At 36.0% G+C, this 13,164-nt stretch overlaps 1 protein-coding gene across 1 annotated transcript in view; it reads left to right on the top strand.

The window, feature by feature from the left end:
• SCFD1 (sec1 family domain containing 1) overlaps window positions 1–13,164 on the top strand; it is a 105,241-nt gene that overhangs the window by 88,697 nt on the left and 3,380 nt on the right. Inside the window, exons 21-24 of the mRNA XM_044231755.1 lie at window positions 1,404–1,456; window positions 3,577–3,610; window positions 5,103–5,168; window positions 13,076–13,144. Coding sequence (XP_044087690.1) covers window positions 1,404–1,456; window positions 3,577–3,610; window positions 5,103–5,168; window positions 13,076–13,144 — 222 coding nt within the window. The remainder of the gene's footprint in view (window positions 1–1,403; window positions 1,457–3,576; window positions 3,611–5,102; window positions 5,169–13,075; window positions 13,145–13,164) is intronic.

The raw sequence follows: 13,164 nt of genomic DNA, 5'->3' as shown, positions 1-13,164 counted from the left end.
CTAACTGTATAACTGAAAACACATTACTACAGACAGATATTTTTTAACTAGAAAGAGTAAATTTTTTCTGCTTTGAAAGCATTTCTTTATCCATCTGCTAGATGAGGCAGTTACCTGCACTTTCTCTTATCCTTTTCCTGTTCCCAGATAGACAACTTGATTTGGAGGCATTAAAGAGAGATTAGCAAAATACTTAAGAGTTTAGCAAAGCGGACTAAGTTAGATCTGGCTAGTAATCTTCAGTGCATCTTATCTCAAAGGCCTGAAAATGCTATAACCTAATTCTAGATGCATTTTTACCACTTAGTAGGTATTCCCTTTTGATTTGTCTCGACTGGATAAGTTAAAAGGGAATTACAGAAATATCAGATGAGTTTCGCCTTGTAACTCTGGTTGGTAATGGTTTCCTGGAGCAACATGCTGAAGGGTTCTGATGCTACTCTTGAGTGCATTGAGACTTTTGTGATTGGTTAGGCACTGTCTGCCACTGAGTACAGCACTAGGTCGTGGCAACCAATGCATGGTTTGTCATCAGTCAGGTTTGCATCGAGCCATCTGTGCTCCAGCAAGCCACAGTCTTCTTCGGCTGACTGTGTTGCAGAAGGAGAGGGAGGCAGCGATGAGGGAGTGGTTACACTGCTAGCAGGAAAACAGTACTTTGCAGATCCTTTACTATGTAGACGCTCGTCTCCAGTTGGGAGATTCCATAACTCCTTATGCACAACGTCAGAAATCTACAAAGTTCTGAAAACTAAAGGATTTTGTATACCTGCACTCCCATAACTGGGAATGTCATACTGTATCGTTCATGCATGATACCATCTAAAAACTTTTTAAATTCAAGATGCCAGAATACATCTAACTCCAAATGTTTCAAATAATAGAGATTATGAACCTATATTAGGTTATTCGGTGTATTCAGTAAAATCATGGACATCTAATAAAATTCTAAAACAGAAACAAAAAAATAATTATATTGGTTTATAAAATGGGTATATTTTCAAGGCAGTATAGCAATATTAGTGTAGTATAGTATTGTGGTTAAGAGCTTAGGCATTGAAACTAGGCTGCTTGGGTTCAAATCCTGTACTTCCCATACTTACTAGTTATGACCTTAGGAAATTTAGATAACTTCTCTGTACCCCACTTTGCCCATCTGAAAAAAACAGGTAACAATAACTACCTCATAGATGTTATGGGAATTTAAGTGAGTAATTTCATCTAAAGGATTTAGAATAATGTTTAACATGTAGTACGTGCTCTGTTAGTAGTAGTGGTGGTGACACAGATTTATTTAATTAATCTACCAGATTAATAGCTTAATTAAATAACATATTCAAAGCCAAACAGGAACTTTCTACGGAGAAATCAAGTTGTTTTGTTTTGTTTTGTTTTTTTAATAGGAAACTGATGACTATAGATACTTTGATCCCAAAATGCTGCGGGGCAATGACAGGTAAGCAGCTCTTGACTTGTGTAATTGGTTTGTAGGTCTTCCCACCTGGCTAAGAATGGAAATAATTTTTGTTACAAATCAGTAATTGCTTATTAAAAAATTCAAACTATGTAGAAAACAGGTAAGTAAACAAAATATATAATCCTATTACCTAGAGATAATCATTGCTAATCTTACGTGACATTCGGTTCTTTTCAAGTATATATACACACCAAAAAAAATACATTGGGCTTGTTGTTTTGTTTTTGTTTTTTTATGACGAGATGGCAGTATTACAGACCGTTTCGTGGAGGGGAATTTGGATGTGTATTTAAATGAACATTCTTACTGAACCAAAGCAAAGACGGGAACTTTATGTTGGATACCAGTTGTTATTTTTATTTAACTGGCCCATAAAAGCTAAGCCCCCTTAGATTATTGTAAATAGTTCTTTATGGCAGTGAAACATTCTACAGATGATTTCTCTATAACAAACATGGTGTGGTAATGTTCTTGTTTGCTTCACTATGGATATCATTTTTCAGGATTTACTTCATGGCAGTATGAAAAATAGCCTACAAGACATAAAGAATAGGCCTAAAGAGGAGGGGAAAAAACCTTAGAAAATGATCTTCTTTCTCACCTAGACCTGATGAAGCTGGTTTCTTGCCTACATTTTATGTTTGGGATCTTTAGAACTTTGTCCCTGCTTTATCCTAAGCTTTTATCTTTATCAATAGAACAGATAATCTAGTACTAGATAGTTGATTGTTAGATTATACTGTAACTTAAAAGATTATATTCTTAACAGAAATATTACTAAAGTTGAGAAAGAAGCTGCTAAGAGCAGCTGCAGCTGGCATAGGAGAATTTGACAATATATTCTGGAAGGGAGAGAATGAGGGGTGACAGATGAGGAGTTTGGGGCTTCTTTTGAGAGTGGTGAAAAATGTTCTTAAGTTAGTGGTGACAGTTGTACAACTCTGTAAATACAGTAAAACCCACTGATTTGTATACTTTAAGATAGTGGATTTACAACTCTTTTCCTGTCTTGATATTCTCCGGCTTACGTTTTATCCTTGTATTTGCATATGGCTAACAAGTAGGCGTATTTTGCTTCTTAGAAACTTCTTTGCCTTCTTCTGAGCTATTTCATCACAATTGTTATGTTAATAACATCACAATTGATTGTTAATAATACTGTGCTATTTAAATCTCTCCTTATTCTATGTGTACTCTTAGAGGAACCTAAAGCACTCTGGAAGGAGGTTAATCGCTGATGAGGTGTTGAAGTCGAGTGGGCTTCTGGCCCTTTCTTTGGAGAATTCATTCAGACAGGCCATAGAAATGATGAAAAGATGATAAAGCTGTGAAATTGGCCTTTCAGTAATTAAGGATGGTGTAATACACTCTTCTCTTGAGATTTTTAAAAATTGCTTGTGAGGAAAACCTAAGTTCTCTTTGTATAGCCTGTTTTAGCACCAAAACAAATATATGTGATTCACAGAAGCATTGAAAAATATCTTTATTAAAAGATCTCTTGGATTTTAAAAATACATTAAAAAAGTATTGTAAAAAAGTATTTTTAAAATACATTTTAAGTATATAAATATGAGGCCAGTACATGTAATAATATATAGTGGTATATAGAAATACAAAGAAATAAGCTACAAAAAAATGCAAATTTCTCCTCTTATCCCCCCATCTCCTCCTGTTACTTCCCATACATGCGTTTATAGTTTTTTCCACAGATGTAGATATTGACAAACTGTAAAATTATGTTGAATATAGTAAAATCTCATATAATTTACCACTAAAATATATTTTATCAACTTAGCTTATTCCTTCTGAGAGCTGCTGCTCAGTGTTTCCTTCTCCCTTCCAGTTTTCTCTTAGATTTTATTTTAAAGTTAACAGATTGCCCTACTCCCTTTTAGATACTGACACATGTACTTCATATTCCTCTGCATCCCAATTCACTATTTGGGTACACAGAGCTAAAGGACCCTGTCTCAAAGAAAGTGAAGGGGGAAGAACTGTAGTACATATCTAATTGTGTGTGCACGTGTGTTTCCCCTACTTCTTTTATCCATAGTGAAAGCCTTCAGTGAAATTTTCACCAACATTTTTCTTTGTTGCAGCTCAGTTCCAAGGAACAAAAATCCATTCCAGGAGGTAAGCGCTGTATAAAAATTCTGTCTCTAAAAGAATTTTAAAATTCTAAAAGAAGGAAGATTACGAAGCAGTCTTGAAGAATTGTCTTCATCTTAAATATGGCTTTATTAAAATTACTGTATGGTAATTTTTATAAATCCAATTCTGTGTAACCAAATTAGTAACCATCTTTCCTGATTTATAAAACAACTTAGAATAGTTTTAAGCTAAAAATAAATGATACAGCCAATGGATACTTGGGCATTTTCCATAGTTGGCTATGACAGACAGTGCTGCTATAAACATTGGTGTGCATGTATCCCTTTGAATTAGTATTTTGTCTCTTTTGGGTAAATACCAAGTAGTATGACTGTTGGATTGTAAGGTAGTTCTTTTAACTTTTTAAGGAAACACCATACTGTTTTCCACAGTGGCTGCACCAGTTTGCATTCCCACCAGCAGTGTAAGAGGGTTCCTCTTACTCCACATCCTCCCCAACACCTGTTGTTTTTTGTGTTGTTGATTTTAGCCATTCTAACAGGTGTGAAGTGGTATCTCATGGTGGTTTTGATTTGTATTTCTCTGATGATGAGTGATGCTGATTGAGCATCTTTTCATGTAAGTGTCCATTGACTGATGAATGGGTACAGAAGATGTATTTTTACAGTGGACTATTAGCCATAAAAAGAACAAAATCTTGACATTTGCAACAACATGGATAGAGCTAGAGTATATTATACTAAGTGAAATAAGCCAGAGAGAGACATATCTTATGATTTCACTCATATGTAGAATGAGCATGGAGAAAAAAGAGACAAACCAAGAAACACTCTTAACTATAGAGAACAGGCTAATGGTTACAAGAGGGGATGTGGGTTGGGGGACTGGGATTAAGGAGTACACTTGCTACAAAGAGCGCCTGATGTTTATGGAACTGTTGAATCCCTGTATTATACACTTGAATCTAATACTACACTGTATAATAACTACCTGGAATTTAAGTAAAAATCTTTAAGGGACACAAAATTAGGTAATTCATGAAAAAGAAGTCTAAGACTATGGTAAAAGTTTTTTATGTGTGGAACTCGTTTCTAAAATTGGCTTCCAGACTTTTGTGAAGATAACCATGACTCTGTTTTCATTTGAAATACAAGAAGCTTCTTAACAAAAATTAGTAAAGAACGTTTTGGAAATTATATGCCAAGTTTCGTTTTTCCTACCTACAATAAATAACCTTAAATTTTTAAAAAGCCTTTTGGAGGAAGCCCTTTAGATTTACTTGCTATTACTTAACTGAAGAATGAGGTTTACTTTCCTCTTTACATTTTTTAGAAACAAATTTCTTTTTAATTGAAGTAGCATTAGGTGCTTAGGATGTGACCTTTTGCTAGTTTGTATTTTTTTTAATGTAAGTTGTATAATAATGCTTTGAACTAAAAACCATGTTGGTTAAAAGGTAAAATACTGTTTCTTTCAACTAACCTATTTTTTTTCTTTTTGTCTGCATTTTTAGGCAATTGTTTTTGTAGTGGGAGGAGGCAACTACATTGAATACCAAAATCTTGTTGACTATATAAAGGTACATGTTGGCCTTTTTATTATTTAATCCTTTGATGTTTCACGGTTGTTCTTTGTCTTTAGCATACTAGCATTCTCTGATGGCTCTTCTGACTCTTACATACCCCCTTTCCTGGACGTAGGCTAAAAGTCCTCATAAAGGGGAAATGCCTGTAAGCTCATTGTTTTCCAATTCCTGTCGCATTTCTAGCCTAAAATTGTAGTTAATCTGGAAAATAATGTATCTTATTGATGCAGTGTACTTGGAAGCTATCTTAATTTGACTTTAAATATTCAGAGACCACTCGAAGCTCATAGCAGCAGGGAATGACAGACAACTGTGCAAAAGTATATGAAGGAGAGGGTGTAACTTCAAGAGGAAAACACCATTTAAAATGTAGGGGCAACAGAATTAACATTAAATAATGATCATTCCTTATGTCCTATGTTATGTAAGGCTTTAAAAAGGTTGAAATTTTGCAAGCATAATTTTGAAGAAACATTGCAGTCTACCAAATATTTTACTGCAAACTTGTTTTTAATCATGTATAAGCTTGACTACTTATCTCTTTCTACTACAGAATTTTTAATTTTGTGAAATGTTTTAGCAAGTTGATTGTAACAAGTAATTGATAATTAACTAAATCTAGTTTTTTCTCTGATCAGTCACTTTGATCAGAAGAACATCAAACTATCAGCAATAGGTATGTAATAAGCCCTTTATCTTTTACTTAATTACAGTTTACTAAGTATTTTTTTTCCCTGATTATTATCCTCTACCCACAAAAACATAGGTAGTAGAGCACATGATACTATGACCGGTCAGGCATGTAGTAGATATTTTAAGTTCCCATATCCAAGCACCTTTAACAGATCATTACTTAGGGTAACAGCTACACTGTGGTCTTCAGCTCTGTTGTTGAACGAACCATTTTGTATACATTTTAGTGGCAGTAGTATCCTAATTTTGCCTCCGCAGAGGGATCTTAGAAAATACATCAAATCTATAAAATGAGAACCTGTAAAAGAAAAAGGATTAGAAATATTCCAAGTGTCTATCCCCAAGATGTTATTGGCATCATCAGGACCTACAATATGGGTAACTGCAAATTCAGTCTTTTGAACTGGAACCTATCTTGTACCTTCAGTTTCAAATGAAGGAGGCAGTTTTCTGCAAACCTTGTGGGCATGTAAGGATAGCTCAAAGTATTACTCTTGCTCCTGGCCTCTTACAAGGTACAGAGATAATGTTACCTTTTCCCTTTTGCGTTATTCACTTATTGGCTCCTTTTCGGAGAGTCCAAAATTTCATTCTTTCCATGCGTTAGTCATTTTTCTCAGAATTTGACCCCAGGTTTAGAAGACGGTCAGATTCAGCAAGATGACTGATGCATAAGGCAGGCAGCAGTGTGAGAACGCTTTCCCCTTGGTCCATTCCTGGGTAGGGTTGGGTAAGTGCAAGCTTATAGGACTGTCTGGTCCACCTGTTAATCCCAGTTTAGACAGGCAAAAAGTAGAAACAGCCCTTTCCATCATGCCTCAGACAGATTTAGAGGTAGTATTTTGGTGTCATATTTGCAATTAATCCGTGTCCCTGTATTACAGGATCACATAGAGAAAAAAACATTTTTAGAAATGCAGAATAAATTTTTGTTAGTTCCTATGTTATTACCCTCTTCAGCTCTCCCTTATTCTTCCTGCAGTATCTTAAAAATCTGTCCCCTATTGATTCTCCTGTATAGTTGTATGACTGTTATATTTTAACACACATTCCATCATACAAGCTTCTCTGTCTCAGCAGGACAGGTGCTCAGTTTAGGAAATGTGTCTAAATGTCTGTTCCAGTTTTTAGTCAGTCTGCTACTTTGTGTCTGGTGAGCTATGTAAGTCAGTCTGTTGTATATGAGGCTTCTTAGCACACTTAATGAACTGCACCCATAGCAAAATGGGTTTGTCAAGTAAAATATAAAAACAAAATGAAATGCTTTCTGCTGAGGCTTCTAATAGAGTGTTAAAGGTGTTTGCTGCAATAACCAGGTGTACAAACCCAAATCCAAAATGATTGTCTATTATGGATGAAACCGGTTGCTGTCCACATGGAACCAAAGGTCATAGGCTGTTGTCATTCTGTGTAAATATATGTTTTCATTTATCTTAGGTGTGTACCTAGGAGTGGAATTCCTGGATCACTGTAACTTATATGATTAAGTGTTTCAGGAATTGCTAGACTGTTTCCAAACAGACTGCACCATTCTGCATTCACGGAAGCAGTGTATGTAGATTTTGACTTCTCCATGTCATCACCAGCACTTGTTACTGGACTTTTTGATTCTGACTATCCTAGTGGGAGTGAGGTGGTATCTCAGTGTGGTTTTGATTTTCATTTCCCTGATTACTTAGGATGTGAAGCATATTTTCATTACTTATTGGTGATTTCTCTCTCTTCTTTGGAGAAATGTCTATTCAGATTGTTTGCCCATTTAAAAATTTAGGTATTCTGCCCTTTTATTATTGAGTTTTAAGAGTACCTTATATAATCTGGAAACAAGTCCCTTATCAGATATGTGATTTACAAATATTTTCTCCCATTCTTTAGGTTACCTTTGCACTTTTAGATGGTGTTTTTTAAAGTACAAGAGTTTTTTTCTAATTTTTTTGAAATCCAGTTTGTATTGTTGCTCATGCTTTTGGTGTCATATCTAGGAGTCCTTTGCCAAATCTAAGGTCTTGAAAAGACTTCTTTTTTTTTTTTTAACTGTTTTTATTTTTTATTTTTTTTTTAAAGATTTTATTTATTTATTTGACAGAGATCACAAGTAGGCAGAGAGGCAGGCAGAGAGAGAGGAGGAAGCAGGCTCCCTGCTGAGCAGAGAGCCCGATGCGGGACTCGATCCCAGGACCCTGAGATCATGACCTGAGCCGAAGGCAGCGGCTTAACCCACTGAGCCACCCAGGCGCCCTTGAAAAGACTTCTAAAAGAAAAGAAAAACCTTTTCACTCTTAGATGTAGATCATTGATCCATTTTGAGTAAATTTTGCATGTAGTATGAATTAAGCAAGAATAAGAAAGAAAAGGCATCCAAATTGGAAAGAAAGTTAAAACTCATGTCACTATTAGCAGATGACATATAGAGAAAATACCAGGGACTATCAAAAACTGTCAGAACTCAGTACAGTTGCAGGATATAAAAATAATACCCAGATAGCTGTTGCATTTCTATATACTAATAAACTATCAGATAAATCAAGAAAACAGTTCCATTTACAGTCACATTTTAAAAAATTAAGTACCTAGGACTAAATTTAATGAAAGGCGTGTTTATTGTAAACTATAAGCCACTGAAGACACAGAGATATTCTGTGTTCATGATTGAAAGAATCAGTATTGTTGAAGTGTCCATACTGCAAACCTTTGGATTGGCTCATTGTAATCCCTGACAAAATTCCAGTGGCACTTTTTCACAGAAATAGAATAAACAATCCTAAATTTGTCAGAAGCCACAGAAGACCATTAATAGCCAAAGCAATCTTGAGAAAGAAGAATAAAGCTGGAGGCATCACGTGTTCTAATTTCAAACTGTATTACAAAGCTGTGGTAATAAAACAGTATGGTACTCGCATAAAAATCACATATATCAGTGGAAGAGAACTGAAAGCCCAGAAATAAACCCATACAACATATGGTACATTAATTTACAACAAAGATGTCAGGAATGTACAGTGGGGCACAGGACAGTCTCTTCAATAAATGGTGCTAGGAAAACTAGACAGCCACATGTAAAAGAATAAAATGAAGTCGATCTCTATTTTATACTATACACACAAATTAGCTCAAAATGGATTAAGGATTTGAACATAAGACCTGAAATCATAAAACTCAGAGAAGAAAACAAGCTGTCAATTCCGTGACTGACATAGGTCTTAGCAGTGATCTTTTTAATCTGACACCAAAAGCCAAAGGAACAAAAGCAAAAATAAATGAGACTACATCATAGTAAAAAGTTTCTCCACAGCAATGGAAACCATCAACAAAAGGAATAGGCAGCCTACTGAGTAGGAAAATATGTTTGCAAATAATGTATCTGACAAGGGATCAATATCCAGAATATACAAAGAACTTATACAACTCAACACCAGAAAATAATCCAGTTAAAAATGTGCAGAGGAGGGGCGCCTGGGTGGCTCAGTGGGTTAAAGCCTCTGCCTTCAGCTCAGGTCATGATCTCCGGGTCCTGGGATCGAGCCCCGCGTCAGGCTCTCTGCTCAGTGGGGAGCCTGCTTCCCTTCCTCTCTCTCTGCCTTCCTCTCAGCCTACTTGTGATCTCTGTCAAATAAATAAAATCTTTTAAAAAAAAAAAGAGGACCTGAACAGACATTCTTTTCCAAACAAGACGTACATATAGCCAACAGACAGATGAAAAGATGGTCAGCATCATTAATCATCAGGGAAACGTAAGTGAAAACCACAATGAAATTCACCTCATACCTGTTAAAATGGCTATCCCCCTATCAAATAAATAAATAAGTAAATAACAAGTGTGTCAACCACGCAGAGGAAGGGAAACCCCCATGCATCGTTGGTGGGAATGTAAATTGGTGCAGCCACTACGGAAAACAGCATGGAGTTTCCTCAAAAAAGTAAAAATAGAACTACCATCCAGCAATTCAACTTCTGAGTATTTATGTGAAGAAAACAAAAACACCAGCTGGAGAAGATATGTGTACCCTCATAGTCACTGCAGCATTGTTTACAGGAGCCAAGATATGGAAACAACTTAAATATCCATTGATAGATGAATGGTAAGGAAATTGTGCATGCGTATGTGCCATAAAAAAGAATGAAATCCTGCCATTTGTGACAACATACATGGATGGAGGAGGCATTATCCTAAGTGAAATAAGAAAGACAAACCCCATATTGTTTCTCTTATATGTGGACTCATTTTAAAAAAAAATGAAAAAAACTCATGGGGCACCTGCGTGGCTGAGTCAGTTAAGCATTTGACTCTTGGTTTCAGCTCAGGTCGTGATCTCAGGGTCATGAGATTGAGCCCTGCTTCGGGCTCTACACACAGCATACAGTGTGCTTGAGATTCTCTCTGCCCTTCTGCTCATGTGTTCTCTCTCTCTCTAAAAATTAATTAATTAATTAATTTTAAAAGCTCTTAGATTTAGAGAACAGATTTGTGGTTGCCAGAGGTAGGTGGGAGAAATGGGTGAAAGGGGTCAAAAGGTTAAAAAAAAAATTCAAATGTACTGAGGCTAAGACTCAACTTTCCAAAAATACAAGAAAATTATTTGTGATTGTTACATAGAACATACTAGCTCTGCCACGACAGTGGTTAGATAAATGACACTCTGGTAGCCCCCAAATCAATATGCTTCACAAAGGCTTTTCACATCTCTGCAAAGATGTACCTGCCTTACACGTGAAATGTACTAGAAAAAAATGCATGGACATTGACCTTCTGAACACACCAGTAGAACCAGCTGTGAAATGAAACTGGTAGTCAATCCTACATCATACAAATAACCATCTTCCTTTTTTTTTTAATTTTTATTTTTTTTAAAGATCTTATTAATTTGAGAGAACACTCTAGCAGGGAAGATGAACAGAGGGAGAAGCAGGCCCTGGGCTGAGTCGGGATCCTGACTCGGCTCAGTCTCAGGACTCCAGGATCATGACCTCACCCAAAGGCAGACACTTAGCTGAATGAGCCACCCATGTGCTCCTAAGTAACCATCTTCTTACTTTGTCTAATTTTGAGAGCAGACATTTATGTGTGGAGGTATATTTATTAAAGCAAAAGTATAGTTTAGAAATTTCTAATATCTGATTCTCCAGTAATAGTATCAGACATTTTGAAGTTATAAGGTAAATTTCCAAAAGGAATAATTCAGACTTTTGAGGGTATTTGGGGACTCAGTCATTTGCATAGGTGCTCTGAACAAATATATAAAGTATACAGTAGGCTTTGAATAAGTGTACCTGTAGCCTTTTGTTTCATTTTATAGTTGGAGAAATAATATGCACTGATATCCAAAAGCAATTTGGAAGTAAAAGCATGCTGACCCCAAAAGGAAAAAAAAAAGTTGGTAGTAGGTAACCAGATGTATTGGTAATTGAACTTAAAGCCACCACAGATTGTGCTCTTGACAGAAGATGACTGGCTAGAGAATGAACTAGATGTAGTTAATAATTGCTACCTTGAATCCAGGTACTGGTATATTTCTTAAAGTTCAGTTTTGTTTTTTGTTTTTTGTTTTTTTTCCTATTTATTTATTTTCAGAAAAACAGTATTCATTATTTTTTCACCACACCCAGTGCTCCATGCAAGCCGTGCCCTCTATAATACCCACCACCTGGTACCCCAACCTCCCACCCCCCCCGCCACTTCAAACCCCTCAGATTGTTTTTCAGAGTCCATAGTCTCTCATGGTTCACCTTAAAGTTCAGTTTTTAATGGAAGAAAGAAGTATCAAGTTTGTGCATAATTGAGAAGTTTGCACAGGAATATTGGTAAACTGCAATGTTTAAACCTATAGTACAGGATTAATCTCAGGTAGTTCGTTTCAACCCTGTGCTTACTTATCTCTGGGAATCTTGGGAGCCACGTGCTGACAGCTGGCTAACTGGATGTAATGTACTAACTAGTCAGTCAGCCCTAGTCCTGGGCTAGGGCCCAAGATAGACTGGGGGCAACTTGCACTAGTTTGTCACCACTGTTTAATAGAAATGTAAATATTGATGATTTGCGCCCAATTTCTGTCATGTTTTCTTCTGCTACTGAGCCTGGTTATGCACCCTGATTTTGGTTACATGATCAGAGAGATATAAAAGACCCCTGAGACAAGAGTGGGGCTCCCCTGCAACCAGGGTGTGTCTATCTTCACTGTAACTTGGTGGTTCACAATTGAAAATTAAAAAGTGTGCCCTATGCTACTGAGATGGAATCCTGGAAGCTGTGCCTGGGATATTTGGACCCTTCTAATGTTTCCTATGTTTTTTTTATCCTCCTTTGCTGTGATCTCTACCTTTATTAATGTCTTGTCTAAGTATATCCTGTGGAGCCTCAAGAATCCCACTTACATGACCAACCCTATGTGGTTGCTGCACATAACATCTCATTTTGAAAAAATGAGAGTGACTGTGTGACTGTTGATTTATTTGTTCTCAGAAATGGCCAGCTAGGACATTTATTGAGCCAACCATGTTTAATACAGCTGATACAAGAGAAGAACCTTTTTTTGTGATGTATTACAAAGCCATAATTCTGTTTCTTGACAAATTACCGTATTTGCTTTGTTGTAGAATAAACGTTTTACATTACAGAAGAAATGAATTTTCCTTGAAGTACACAATACATAGAATAATTAAGGACTTACCAAAATTCTGCGGTAGACATTTTAACTGCTATAATTGGGTTACAGTATTCTGCCAAAATTAGGAATGAAATTCATAAGGAGTTACAAAATGAAGTGTATTAATATATAAATAATGTATTACACAAATGAAACTGCAGATACAATTCATGCTATTTGTACCATATCCTACTGTCAGCATAACCAAACCATAGGAATGTTTTCTTCAAGTAGTACAGATCCTACATTGGAAGAGTGTTGGCCTAGGATTTTGTAGACAGTTGTTGTTTCTATGAAATATGGTGGTCATCAGATTCCTTCTGTTTTCAGTATAAATGGTACCAACAGGGTACCCTAATACATTTTTCAAAAAACATTCCCATTTCACCACTTTTATCCATTAGTTTTAGGATCAACATGTGTACACTAAAATTCAACAGCTGCCTCCACCCCCGAAGAAAACCTTAAAGCATAATAAAAAGTCTTATTAGCCTTGATCTCTGTTCTTAGGAATATTGAAAATATTACTTGTTACTTACTTACAGGAGTTTTCTCTTATTTTTACAGGGGAAACAAGGCAAACACATTTTATATGGCTGCAGTGAACTTTTTAATGCTACACAGTTCATAAAACAGGTAAAGTGCACCTTGTTAGT

Source organism: Neovison vison, chromosome 13, assembly GCF_020171115.1.
Source record: "Neovison vison isolate M4711 chromosome 13, ASM_NN_V1, whole genome shotgun sequence".
Classification (NCBI taxonomy): Eukaryota; Metazoa; Chordata; class Mammalia; order Carnivora; family Mustelidae; genus Neogale; species Neogale vison.
This window is presented reverse-complemented; position numbering and strand designations above follow the sequence as displayed.